The 14,791-nt window shown below is 40.4% G+C and overlaps 1 protein-coding gene across 2 annotated transcripts in view; it reads left to right on the top strand.

Annotated features, from left to right (window-relative positions):
* Nucleotides 1-14,791, top strand: part of LOC136845803 (F-box/LRR-repeat protein 20) — a 56,742-nt gene that overhangs the window by 28,271 nt on the left and 13,680 nt on the right. For both annotated transcript variants that reach the window (XM_067116143.1, XM_067116144.1), the window contains exons 4-6: nt 2,078-2,241; nt 5,851-6,008; nt 8,946-9,085. In XM_067116143.1, coding sequence (XP_066972244.1) covers nt 2,078-2,241; nt 5,851-6,008; nt 8,946-9,085 — 462 coding nt within the window. The remainder of the gene's footprint in view (nt 1-2,077; nt 2,242-5,850; nt 6,009-8,945; nt 9,086-14,791) is intronic.

Genomic DNA, 14,791 nt, shown 5'->3' with positions numbered 1-14,791 from the left:
ATTTTCGCTTATTGTCACGCCGCCTGAATGGAACCCCCACCCATAACTGCTGACTGCCTGTATTCCTGTTACTGGGTGGGACCAGTCACTTGCACTATACTTTGAGGCGTTACCCATTAATTTAAGCTGTCATGCAAGGAAACTATAGGCTATGTAACTACTTGGTAAGTATATATAAAACTATTTTATCATAAAAATGTTGTTTTTCAGTGCAAGGTCATGACTAACAATTGTTCCACCTATCAACTGTGCTGATTTCTTTGAACTTTTGTGTAGACCACTGTAAAAATTAGGTTCTTAACTGCCTGAAACCTAAGGATCCATTGGGCACATTCGCAAACCATTGCTAGTAGGAGTCCGATCATGGAGGAGTTCAAAATTAATGCACTTCGCTCACTGTTTATGTCTAGGATGTAAAAGAGTGTGATTGGCTAAAATCCCCATGGTGACTCAGCCAGTCAATCATGTTTTAGTTTTATTTTTTCTAAGAAAGTAGAAACATTTTGCGCTTGGCCTTCGGGAGGTGGTGGAAAAGCTTTTTCTCTTATGAGGAAGGCCACCAATAGACCTGTTCGCGACGAGAGACAACGGAAAAAGAGGTTTTTTGTTTGGTCATTCCAGATCCCTGGGCAGTGGCGGAGGACGCCCTTCAACATTCCCGGGACAATCTGGATGTTTACGCCTTCCCTCCTTCTTTAAGAGAGTGATGATTTCCCAGAACCACAAAATGCTATTTTTTTTTGCAGTCTTTCCTTTATTTTCACAAAGACTCCTTTATTTTCACAAAGACAATATTGAGGGGGCTTTGTCCACCACTCATTCTTACAACAGAAATGCATATCATGTTACTGTACTGTACTTAGTCCCAGAAGTAGACATTGACTTTTGTCATTATGATGCCTGTGTAAAGCCTCTACAGTGCTACTATAAGCAGCAAGAACATGGGTACATGTCAAGGAAATGAAGGAGGTTTAGCCCAGATATGACCAGAAAATGCCAAGATATTTGTCAGGAGTGTGTTAGCAAGATCATGCATTATATCAAATGCATTTACTTGGGATATGGTGTCTACAGGCATGAAAAGAGTTTGAGATCTCAAGATTGAAAGAGTATGGACTTTTGATAAGAAAAAGTGTCACCATGAGAAAGTAGATCTGAAAGTAGCAGAACAGCAGCCAGTTGGAAATCCTGAAAATTATGGAGAAAGGGCAAAGATTAGAGATGGGAATTCAGGCAGAAAGTTCTCAAGAGAGGAGAGGGAACTCATTTTATGTCTCAGTTCTAAAAAATAATGTACACACTTTTTCAGTGATGATGATTGTAACTCCTGTGTTTTACTTTCCCCTTCAACAGGCACCTCCCTGATTAGACATGCTGAGCTAGTAGTCTTTTTTTTTTTTTTAATGATCTGGACTTCAAGCAATCCTACATATTTGGTGGGTTGTCAGCATGACAAATTTGTCAGCCCACCTGCCAGAAAATTTCTAAACAAACACAAACAGTTTTCTTGCTCTCCTCCAATTAAATCACTTATACATATACTTTTGTGGGCCAAGCTTTATGCTGCAGGAAGTTGGTGAGGAGAAGCATGGTTACCAATCTGCCAAATGAGATATGTGGCCAGCACACACACTGACCACATTTTTCTTTTCACTTAATGAACTTTGGTCACAAACCAAATGAATGTTGGTCATCTTTTCAAACCAAGGTACAGGCAGTCCCTGGTTATCGGCGGGGGTTCTGTTCTGACAGTGTGACAATAAGCGAAAATCGCCAACAACAGGAAATCGGTGATTTTCGGCGCTTATCAGCGCCGATAACTGGAGATTGGCACCTCTGTTAGGTATGTATCAGTACCAGTACCAGATTATCAGCGTTGATAAGCGGAAAGTGCCGATTTTCGTCACTAGACAAGCGCCGTAAAACCAGATTGCCGATAACCGAGCCTGCCGATAACCAGGGACTGCCTGTACTTTATAAGGTTATGAAAGTAATGGTTCATTTGAGTGCATGTTTCATTTTATAATGATTCAAAACTAAATATATTTCTCTTAAAATTCACAATTATTATTTACAGGGTCGTGTTGTGGAGAATATAGGTAGAAGATGTGGTGGCTTTTTGAAACAGTTGTCGTTACGGGGATGCCAGAGTGTCACTGATTCCGCCCTTGTCACATTTGCTGAAATGTGCAACAATATAGAAGAACTTAATCTTAATTATTGCAAAAATATAACTGACAAGTAAGTTTTTTCTAAGTATATAGTACTCTAGAGATCATTATATATATATATATTCTAATGAAACTAGTCCACAATACTACAACTATTTAAAAAAGTTTCTCATTTCAAGGAATTATTCATGTATTACTTTCATTTAGACAAGCAGCGCTTATTGTAATTATTTGTTGCTCATTATGGGTTATGCCATATACTGTAAGTTACGTTATTCATAGTATATTTAAAAAAGAAAAAGATATTACAGATTTATAAATTCTTGTGCTGCATTAAGATATATGATAAATTCCCTCAGTGGTATATATTTTATTTGTACATTATACAGTAGAACTCTGTTCCTCGACCGTACCAGAACTTGATATAACCGGATTTCGACACGAAGTTTCAAGTAAATTTTGCTTTGGAGCTTGAATTAAAAACTGGAATCCGACCCTATAAACCACACGATATTTGTAAACAAAGAGCTTCATGTCTCAGTCAGTCAGCACTAGTTGGCATTGTTCCCAGGAGTTGTTTAAACCCCACTCAGCTGTGCTTCAGTGTTCTGATGTATTTCCTTAGTTTTTGTGGCTTTTTGTACTGTATTTTGATAAAAACATGGGTCCCAAGAATGCCATTACAGACAAGCAGACTAGGAAAACAGTAAGAACCACAACTGAACTTAAAAAAGAGATTATTGAAAAGTATGAAAGAGTCATTCCTGTGACTGATTTAGCATCACAGTTTAAGCTACCAAGATTCACCGTAAGTACAGTACATCATTAAAGCATAAAGAGGCAATAAAAAGTGATAGTGTTGCTAAGGGAGTTACGAGTTTGACAAAACAGAGGCCTCCCATAATAGATAAAATAGAAAAATTGTTGTTGGTATGGATAAACGAAAAACAGATTCCTGATGATAGTGTTTCGGAGGCAGTGCCATATTTACTGTCGTAGAAGACGCACCCTTGCATATAGAAAGAAATTTTAAAGTGATTTTGTAGGGAAAAGTGTATGATTCTGCACATGAAATACAATAAGGTACACAATCCAAAGATTAACAAAAAAATCCCATAATAAAATAATTTATATCTGCCAAGCATTAGTCTTAAATAATCTCTCTCTCTCTCTCTCTCTCTCTCTCTCTCTCTCTCTCTCTCTCTCTCTCTCTCTCTCTCTCTCTCTCTCTCTCTCTCTCTCTCTCTCTCTCTCTCTCTCTCTCTCAGGAAAAGATACTGCTAATTTGAGTTTTTTTAACCAGTGGGTACTAGCGCACATGCAAACACTGTGTGTGTGTTCATAATGTTTTAAAAATGTTTAGTACAGGTAGTAAAAAAAAAGCAAATTTTGTTGTCAGTCACATGGTAACAGGAAACAGAAATAAATTAACATCCCTCAAGAGATTATAGAGTCTCTCTCTCTCTCTCTCTCTCTCTCTCTCTCTCTCTCTCTCTCTCTCTCTCTCTCTCTCTCTCTCTCTCTCTCTCTCTCTCTCTCAGGAAAAGATACTGCTAATGCAAGTCTCTAAACAAGAGGTATTAGCACGTATGCACACACTGTGTGTGTGAACCAACAATTTTGCACTCTAGTAATGAGAAGGAATTCATTTTATTCTTCATGTAATCAGTAAAACACATACACTATTAAAAACTGCATTGTATGTAAAACACACCCACTTATGTCATCAACAGCTTCACATGCATAAAATGTTCTTCTCAGAATACAGCTAAAACTTAATTGGCTGGCTGGTTGCCATGGTGAGCTGTTAGCCAATGACAGCCCTCTACCTCTGTTCTATTTATAGACACTTCGATCACAAATTGTGTGTACAACACTAAGTATGAACATTGCCATTATAGTGATTATTTGACTGCTGATGGCAAAAATTACCTAATAATTTGCTTTGTATAATTATTCTTTTGTGAAAACAAGAATTTAACAATGATTTTAACTTTAATAGTGGTATGAAAAATTCCACACAGTCTGTCATAATGATGAGTCATCACTTGGGAATCCTTTTCCTGGATTTACGATTGCAAACTAATGACGACGTTAAGTAACAATAAAGAACGACCCTCTCCAAGATCAATATGATGAAATGTATTTTATAGTCTTACTTATCGTTAAATTAACAAGTTGAATTACAATTATTTTGATCATGTATATTTGTACGTTTTACAGAATGTTTTTGTTGAAAAGATGTTATTGTACACATGGTCGTAATTGTCCAACTATTTTATTATTGGTGAGCTTAATTATCTCACATTCATTTAATAGTATATTAATATAAGTAATAATAACAATAATGAATAAATAACTATTATGGAAAAACATGAAAGGAAAAAATGTTTTTAAAGCAGTAGTGATGTTCAATTATGCTCTTGACCCCACAGTTCCAGAATCCTAACAATTCCAGAAATGCTGAGCAGTGATTGTAGACAATTGATTGACTGAAGCAAACCTTTGTTGTCACACCCTTTGTCATTAGACAACATAACATCCTGGTCTTAGCTATTAAAAGGTACAGGTGTGGTTGTTCCCAGGTCTGAACTTTGTGGAGTAGATGTGGGCTTTTCAGTGGAGCAGTACTATATTTATAATGGTTTAATATAAATGGGTGCTTACTTGGATATAATGCATCATCCCAAGATTTGTATCTGTTAGATGGTTGGTTCCAAATCTGTAGGTGGGAGTACACAATTACACACTGAATGTAACAGCTGGGTTGCAAGAGTTGCTGGGGATTGCAAAATATAGATTGAGGAAGGAACTTTTTATGCCTAACATTCTTAAAAACTATGTAAGGGAAAGGAGGAGGATGAGGACCATGAATCCCTTTTTAGTGCTTGGAAAGGTCCCAAGCCTGGGTACTAAAAATTATGTAACGAATACCCAGAAGCAGTTTCACTCACTTAAAGGGTCATGGGTCTGGTTAGTATAGATATTGCAATTGTTTTCAGTAGTAATGGTAATAAAACCGTAAGGAGTAAATCAAGTTGTAATGTTTTCAAGCATAACAAACCTTTATTTCTTCCTTGGTACCTTGGTGGAGGAAAAGGTCTTGGAGGAGGTAAAACCTTTTTAGTTACTCTTGAGGACACAGTATTGTAAAACTGGCATTGGGAGTAGAAAATCCAGGATGAAGTAAAAAATCTATTATGCATCTGTCAAATTTGCACTATTCTATGCAGCAGAGATGGGCATTTACAAAGAAAATTGAAATTTTTAATAATATGAACATAAAGTATATTGGTACTGTTATGTCAATAGTATTGTAATATACTGTAATGGAAAGTAGCCTTAATACATTATTATTATAAATAAATAATTGTGTAAGTATTCGTTGCATTTTTTTTTTCAGTTAATAAAAACTTTGGGTGGTAATCCTGGATAGTTTATTAGTTGAGTGTATTTTGGGGGAACACCACATCTCTCGTAAGAAGTGAAAATAAAGTTTGGTCATCAATTATGGTTAAGGACTTTGTTTTAACAAGAAGTTATAAGGTTGAAGAAACAACCGCAAATAAATTAATTATTTTTTAAATGATTACAGTATAGTTAAGCCTAATACTATGTTTTTATTGAAGAAAACAAATATGATATGTATACAGTTCAACCTTTTACTTTTTCTTCACAGAACTTGCACAGCACTCAGCAGACATTGTCCACGATTAACTTGGTTGGATTTAGACTCTTGCTCACAGATAAGTGATATATCATTGAAAGCACTTAGTGATGGTTGCCCAAACTTGGAATGGATAAATGTCTCATGGTGTGACAATATTACACAGAATGGTGAGATTATCTTTTATTTGTTATATACTGCAGAAAGCTCAAAGAAGTCAGGCAATCAGTTTGTTCCACCCAAGGTATTATGTCAGTATTTGGTGGATGAATAAAAGTGGTATTCATGTATTGGGTAAGTCTCATTATTGAAATCGACAATATGCATTTTTCATTCGTTGAATGTTAAAGCATAGATTTTTGGGAATGTCTTTTTCATTACAACTCCATTAATCTCATGTGGCCTTTCTTCTGTGCAGTGGATCCAAGTCACACCAACTTGTACCAGACAAGATTGAGAAGGACCCCGCTGGACATATCCAGTCCTTTGAGGCCTCAGTTACACTTCATTCTATTTCTGACTCAGTATAGTTTCCAAGTGATTTAAACCAATATGCCTATGCTTATCATTATTCCTTCCATTACTGTGTGCTTTTTCCTTCGTGGTGTGTATTTTAACATTATTTATGTAGTTCATTAGTGCATTTTAATCAGGGAACCTGTACATAATAGAATTATCATTCATCACAAGGAAGAAACTGATGAGGCTTCCCTCTCGAGAATTGTCAAGGGGATAGCCACCTATTTTTCCAGTGACAAAATTGTGCTTGTCATATACAGAAAAAAGAAAAGGATCAACTAGCTCCTTAGATACAATCAAGTGGCCTATCAGATGCCCTTGAGAAGCAAGACATACAGACACTGCCCTACGTACAAACACTCAGAGATAAAAACAAATGGGATCGCAAATTAAAATTGTATTCAGAGCGCTCCCCTTTGCCACCCTTAAGTTCAGATTTTGTTTTGCACACCTATCCTGCACATACAGTACTGTATGTACATTGCATTGTGTTTTAGGATGAAAACATGTACAGTACTGTATTGATTATATATCATACTGTACTTAAATACGCATGAACTTACAAACAATATTAACATACAAATGGCCGTTCGGAATGTAACTTGTTTGTAAGTAGCGTGGTGCCTGTACTTGTGTAGATACCTTAGCTAAATGATGCCCTCAATCACACATCAGGATAACAGCTAAATGCATCAAAGCTTTTCTGTCTTGCTATCTGCAAGACTGCACCCTATATAATAATTACACCCAGGAACATGCATCAAAGCTTACCACCAAACCCTCATTGATGCTGTTGAGATAACAGACTTCCCCATACAGTGCTGATTTCTCTGAAGCATTACATACATGCTAAAACTTAAATCCTACACTGTTAACTACTTAATTTTTTATGTACTCTTTCCCCCATTCTTTTCCCAGCCCGAGAAGAACCCTAAAAGAGTTCAGAGGTCCGGTTAAACAAATCATTTATAACTAACTGCCTACTGTAAAAGAAGTAGAATTTCTCTACATCATTTTCACAAGAAGAAACCAGGGAGATCATTTGGAGACAGAAAAATTATCACTGGCACTAGCCACTACTGCCAAAATTATTCTACCTGCCATCAAACCACTGCCTTAAGCAACTGCACCAGACCTGCGTACATAGCAACATCTTACTAGAATTTTCAAACCAATTGCGAGTGTGAGGAGGTCTGTATAATGGGAGCAACCTTAAAGAACTTCAGCCCGCCAACCACAGTTCTAATTGAGCAACAACACTGCCAGAACAAACCACTTGGAATCAGTAAATACATGCATTTCGTAATTCGTGAAACAATACCTGATTTTCTGTGACCATTGGCACATGACTGTATAAAAATTTGGATTGCCAATAAACTGTATTTATTAAGGAAATAGAAAAGACAAAATAGATGCAGCAGAAGCTATAATTTTCAGTAATAATAATTACAAAAGAGGTTACTATTTCAATGGTATTTGGTTACGTAATTATTTTTGTGTTTCAAATATTGTATTCCATCTATAAGGTAGAAAATATACCAGAGGTAAGTTTTGCCTGTACTTATCAAACATATACAAGCGAAGGATGTACTCTGATTGGTTGAGCCTTTTTGTTTCTGTACCTCTGCTGTATTTTTGAATGGCCTCTCCTGTGGGTGGCAAGATAACCATTTGGAAAGATGTGATTATTATAATAATGTAAAGAGCTTGGCATCAGAAATGGTAAATGATGTTCCTCCTCTTACAGGGTAAGAGATAATCTGAGTAGCTGTTTGTCTGTAAATGTGACAGACATTTGCTTTAATGACTATTCTAAAGGCTGGTTCATCTTTCTGGTATTATGAATGCATTGTGCCCTTGTAAAATAGCATTATTAGTTTCTTTGCTTTTGGTCTTGGTTGAGTTACTTACCATTCATTCATGGTCAGTCTGATCTACCTCTTGATTTTCTTGTTAGAGAAGCTATTGTTAATAAGTACCCAGGATGCTTTCCAGCTTCATTGCTGTGTTCTTCCAGGTTAAGCAGCAGGTGTGTGCCTTTTGAACTTTGCCCAGAACTTGCCTGACTCTTTGGGTATAGGCTTTGGTTAATGGGCTTGGTATAGACTCATGAAATATCCTAGGAGAAAGTATGGATCACTTTTACAGCTAGGAAGGGGAGTCCCCTCTCAGGGCTTTTCCCACAAGTAAAGCCACTTGGAGGAGTGGAACGACAGGTTCCAGATGTTTAACTATGGTCTACTTTTGCTGGGGGCTGCTTGCACAAAATGAGGCTATTTATGAATAGTGGGTTCATGTGATAAAATTTTAGTTAGATGTAGGAATAAGTGTTTTTGTGCATATTACTATCACACTATATTTTTAAGGCTTTTGTTATGGCATAAAAAGGTTTTTATTTTTCATGCTCTTGTATAATTAGGCAGTGTTAAAAAAATGCTTATTTTGCTACGATTGCATACTTTTATTTTCTGTTGCTTTAGAGTAATGTTTTAGGAAAGTGAAGCAATGCAGTAAAATTTTATGTTGTTTTAAAGAGTGATGACCCTGTAATGTGTGTATTATATTTTCCTATTACTTTTTCCCCACAGGTGTTGATGCATTAGCCCATGGTTGCCCCAAATTACAAGGTTTTGTAGGCAAAGGATTAAAAGCTCTCACAGATGCTGCACTCATATCTCTTGCCCAGTACTGTAAAAATCTGGAACACATTAACTTATGTTCAGCTGCTGTAAGTTTTAAATGCTTTTTATGTTGCTTGGTATTGTTGAAAAATTATTTTAAAAATTACAATTTTTTTTTTGGAATATTCATGCTCACCATCATTAAGATTTTTATGTCAGATTTGCATTTTGTGATGTTTGGTTCAACAGAAGCTCTTTTTCATGTCTTCTAGCATTTGAGCTTTCTCCCTAGAATTTCCATGTGGTTTAGGTTTTTGTCTTTACTCTTTTTATACATGAACTTACCTGTTGTTTACATATGGCTGTAATTCTCAGTCTCGACAGAAAATTCAAACTGGCGGTCGCTAATATGGATCAGGTGATCTGACTACACGCCCTCTACCGGGGTACCTGGATCCATTTCCATCAACAACTAATCATATTTTTTTCTCTGTCGGGGCGTGACTGATGATCTGCTCCTCTTGGGGAAATTCATCGGTGCTTTTCGTTTCTTCTTTGGTGAAGTACCCACTTTTGTTGTGGTTCATAACACATTTTTAGCTTTGGATTTGGTTTTTCTAGTTATGTCTGATTCAGGATCTCAAATTAGATATTGCCGGGAGGTTGTAAAACTCAGATATCTCAGTCTAACATGAGCCTCACTCTTCTTGCTCTAACTGTGAAATTGTGCACGAATCTGGATAGATGTGATAGATATTCGTCTTTGTCTGTGTGATTGGCAAAGAAGTTGGCTAAGTATCAGGCAAAATTAAGTAAAGATAGGGCACGTAAGGCTTCGACCCGAAGTTCCTCCCAAATAGGAAGTAAATATTGCCTCTTATTTCTGTTCTGTTACCCCTCCTGTTTGTTCTATTCCTGCCCCGGAACCTGTTGTTTCGAACCCACTACGTCATCGACCTTGAGCAGAATTTGATAGTAAGATTTATTTTCTCTCGATAGAAGATTGGCCAGGATGTGAGTCGCGATGTCTAGACAGCCGAGTGTTGCAGTGATAGTGTTGTGGAGGAAGTGACTGTTGCATTACCTCGTTCTCCTAGGTGGCCTCTGTCTGACTCCCAGGCTCAGGAGAAGACATGCAGCTTGAAGGGAGGCGAGTGGGGTCTTTCTGAGCAGTTGCTCCTCTAACAGTCCTGTTGCGTCTGAGCTGTTGCAGCTCGCTATAGTAAAAGCGATATGATGTCTTCTTGTGCTTCTGTTTAAGTCGAGAGGAGTTGGAAGCAGTCAGAGTCTAAGTGAGCCGCTGAAGAGACACCAGACTTCCTCTCAAGAAGTCAAGTTCCTATCCAAGAAACCTTTGGCACGTTCTCCTCTTCCGTCTTGTAGCTTTAGGATGGCCAGAGATCTCTTCTTCTCAGGCAGATCCCGGATGTACGTTCTACGGATGCGTGCGGCGCCGGATCCTCCTGTTAGCATGCAAATGTGAACTGTCCAGTTGGATCCAGTCGAGCTTTTATGCCTCCGGTTCCTGGCCCTTTGTAGAGGACAAATTGGACAAGATTTTGAGACTTTTCAGAAGGTTTCAGCTCCAGCTCTTCAGGTTCCTTCTGCGACTGAGGCTCCGGTCTCTCTGCCAGCTCACGCACCTAGGCGCCCTTCGCTCATACGCCTGACTCCGCTTCCGCTCGCGCGCCTGGCTCCGCTTCCGATCGCGCTCCTGGCGCCACTTCCGCCGCACGGCCAGACTCATACTTGGGCGCAGCGCCTCTCAACTCACGTTTCCAAGGCGCACAATGTTTGCGCTTCTAAGCGCTACCATGGTTTTAGCGCCTCTTTGGCTCTCCCGGATCTTCTAGAGCTCCTGACTCTCTCCAAGCTCATGTTTGGATACGCTTGGCCCAGCGGGTGGCTCTTGGCGCCTAGGTGGCGTTAGCGATAATCAAGAGGATCGCGCCAAGTTTAGCTCCGGAGAGCGTTTCTATCAGCGGTGCTCCAACTGCTTCAGAGAATTCTCTCAGTTCCACGATATTTGAAGTAGATGATGTTCCGTCTGCTCCTACTTCCAACAAGCATCTAACTTTTGAAGAACTTTTCAAAGAAGACTTTGCTCAACTTCCCCTTCGTCTCGACTCTACGCGGTTGCAAGGATTTTAAACCTCAGCCTGCTCCTAGATTTGAAGCTGGTCCTGTCTGTTTGAGCGAAAAGAGCTCTCCGAAGGCAGAAGGATGGTTAGTGAGAAAGATCTCAGGGTAAAACATCTTTCTTAATTTTCCCCCTGCAACTATCTTTTAAGTCTCGTTCGTGGTATGAGACACAGAAGTCTTTCATGGGAGACTCTGCCTCCTCTCAAGGGGATTTCTCCAGCCTTGTGGATTCTGCCCGTCGCTCAGGCACTCTTTATCCAATTCGACTGGAGTCTTGAATTGACCATCTGGTGAAAGAGTTCCTATAGGATGCTTGGAGATCTTTTCTTTATTGACTGGTCTATAGGGCCTTGAGCAGGATAGTGAGTCTGTGATCTTCCCCCAAGACTGCTACAGATCTTGATGCTATTTTGGCCTGCTGGACAGGCCACCATCAGACCGGAGCGTCAGAAATTGCCTCAGTGACTGCTACCGGCATTTTGAAGAAGAGAGCACATTGGATTTAGATTTGTCGCGAGAGAGTCTCCAGGAACCAGAAATCTGCTCTTCTTTTTTGCTCCTTTGCGCTTAGAGAATCCCTTTTTCCCGCCACGTTAGTTGGGAAATTTGACTCTCAGTCTCCAAGACCTACTGGCTCATTCTTGAGAAAGACCAGGTTTTCAACTACTCAGTATTGCCCAAGCCTTCTTTCCTGTATCCTCTAGGCCTTCTCAGGGGTACTCCTTCTGGCCTTTTCGTGCTAGGGAAGGGAAAATTCTCTTCTCTCATCCCCCAGAAAGCTAGGGGTACCAGCCGATGGTTCAGGGTCCTTCGTACAGTAATTCGGAGCCAGACTACGATGTCGTTCTGGCAAGTTTGGGAGGCCAAGGAGCCAGAACCCTGGGTGATCAACGTTCTGAGAGAAGGCTACACCATTCCCTTCTCAGAGAGTCCTCCCTTTAAAGTCTTGTAGTAGACTTCAGCATCATCAGGGACTCAGAGAAACTTGTGGTGTTGGAGGAGGAAGTTACGCCTCCTTCAAAGGGAGCCATAGAAGCAGTCCTCGAACCTTCATCTCCGGGTTCTGCAACCCCGTCTGTTTCTGGTTCCAAAATGCGTCAGGAGGATGGAGACCAGTCCTCGCTTGTAAAGCGCTTCCTGAACAAATTTGTGCTTCAAACACCATTCAAGATGGAAACCACACGATCGGTTATCAATTCCCTGAAGGAAGGAGACTGGATGGTCCCTCGATCTCAGGACGCATACTTTCATGTACCTATCCATCCGAGATCAAAGGAAATTCCCTCGGTTTGTGTTCAGAGGCAGGAGCTTTTTCAATTCAGGGCTCTTTCCTTGACTATCAACAACCCCACAAGTTTTTCCTAGGATGATGGCTCCAATTGCGAAATGGCTTCTTAGAAATTCACATTTCCCTTTCGACGACTGGCTGATCGGTCTCCGTCAAAGGCCAATGCATGAAGGACCTACAAAGGACCCTTTCTCTTACCGACAATTGGGACTCATAGTAAATCTTCAAAGTCACAACTCTCTCTCCATCTCAAGACTTGGCTTATTTTGAGGTTCGGATGAACTCGGTTCTTTTTCAGGTTTTCCGGCGTCTCAAAGGATCGAAATGCCTGCTGAAAATTCGAATACCTGATGGCAGCAGGAACATTTCTGCCAAGGATTTGGATGGAAGCAACACCAAACACCCTCTCATCGTAGAGATGTTCGTCAGTCTGGGAGGCTACATGGGGCTTCTTCAGTTCTTCCTACAGCAGATCTGGAACAGGAAGAAAGACCGCAGTTCGTTGTTTTCCTCTATCACTCAAGTAAGCAAGACCTGTCATGGTGGAGCGACAGGAGCAAACTAGATCGAGGTTTGTCCGCAGGACAGAGGAACCCAGACCTGATGTTGTTCTCCGGCCTTCGAGCCGAGGGTTGGGGAGCAACATTGGGGGATCTTCAAGTGTCAGAGCAATTGGTCTTCATTTAGAGTTGGCATAAATGCGAAAGAGTTGAAGGCAATACATCTGGCCTTGGAACATTTCGTGCTTCTGGTGGAAAACAAGATAGTAGTGCACTTTCCGGACAACTCCACTGCTCTGGCGTGCGTGAAAACAAGGCACTCACTCCTTCTCTCTGTTAGAGATCGCAAAAAGACCTGCTTTTGTGGGGCAGCCAAGAACATAGGAGCTAGTAACTGCTTCATCCGGGGCTCTCCATGAAGCGGATATCCTCAGCAGGTCACTCCGGGTCATTCCACGTGAATGGACCCTCCACCAGAAAGTCTGCCAAGGCCTGTGGAAGGGTTTGGGGAACTCCCATGTTAGACCTGATGCATATGAGGAAAACCCATGAACTACCTCTCTTTGCTCTCACTGTTCCAGACCCAGACATTAGCAGTGGATTACCATGCTCTGGACTGAATTCGGTCTCTTCCTTTATGCATTCCCTCCCTTCAGGATGCTGGGAGAAGTCCTGAAAAAGTTTCGAGCACACAAAGGTGTGTCAATGATCCTTATAGCTCCATGGTGGCCAGGAAGATCATGGTTTCCAGAGCTACTGGAAAGTAGTGGATTGTGGAGGTTGCTTGGAATTTCAGACCAGACCTTCTGTGCCAGTTGCACAGCAGAAAGTTCCACAGGAACCGTCAGATCTAAATCTGACAGGGTTCAGACTCGGCGACTCTACAGGAGGAGGGAAGCTGCTCTAGAAAAATTAGCGCAGGCAATGGCTGAATCAGCCAGGCCCTCGTCTACAAGGTCTATCGAAAGCGAGAGTGGGCGCTTCAGGGAGTGGTGCTCGAGTCTGGAGTGTCTTCACTTCCTACGACTCTAAGCCAGGTTGCAGTTGCGTCTTTTGTTTCTGCAAGGAGAAGAAATTGGCTGTCAGCACGATTAAGATTATAGGGTATGCTGGCGGCAATTTTCAGGAATAGAGGTATAGATCTTTCCTCAGACAAGATATTGCCAGAACTCCTTAAATCCTTTTGCTACACTAAAGGCAAATCTATGCGTGTACCGCATTGATTTGGATGTGGTGCTAAGAGTGGCTTACCTCAAATCTTTTTGAGCCTTTGAGTTCCTGCTCCGTTAGGAGTCTAACTAAAAAACTCTCTTTCTCTTGGCACTGGCCTCGGCAAAGAGAGTAAGTGGATGTGCTCATGGACAAAGGTTTAGTTTTGTGCGGATAAGGTATAGTTTCCTTCACCTTAGGTTTTCCCTAGCTAAAACAAAACCCTAGTAATCACATGGCCAAAGAATTTCCCATTCTTTCTCCTCCTTAGTGGAAGAAAACAGAGACTTCTCTGTCGGTCAAGAACATTGAAATTCTATCTGGACAGGACCAGAAGTGTAAGAGGAACTCAGATTTTATGGTGCTCAACTAAGAACCCCCAAGAACCCTCTGATCTAAAATGGGATTTCTTTCCTTTTGAAAGAACTGATTCAGGAAGCACCTGAGGAGTTGGGATGTGGATTTCCCTTAGTTAAAGTGAGGCCTCATGAAATTAGGAAAACTATTGCGACTTCTTTAGCCTTCAAAGAAGAACATAGCTTTAAGAGGACATTCTAAGTTCAACTTATTGGAATGTTAGTCTCTGTTTTGCCTCGCATTATCTGGAGACAGATCCAAACCACATATGAAGACATTTGCGATCGTTGGGCCCCTTTATTGGAGTCTGACACGGT

Source organism: Macrobrachium rosenbergii, chromosome 14 (assembly GCF_040412425.1).
Source record: "Macrobrachium rosenbergii isolate ZJJX-2024 chromosome 14, ASM4041242v1, whole genome shotgun sequence".
Classification (NCBI taxonomy): domain Eukaryota; kingdom Metazoa; phylum Arthropoda; class Malacostraca; order Decapoda; family Palaemonidae; genus Macrobrachium; species Macrobrachium rosenbergii.
The sequence above is the reverse complement of the archived record's forward strand: the minus strand, read 5'-3'. Positions and strand labels throughout refer to the sequence as shown.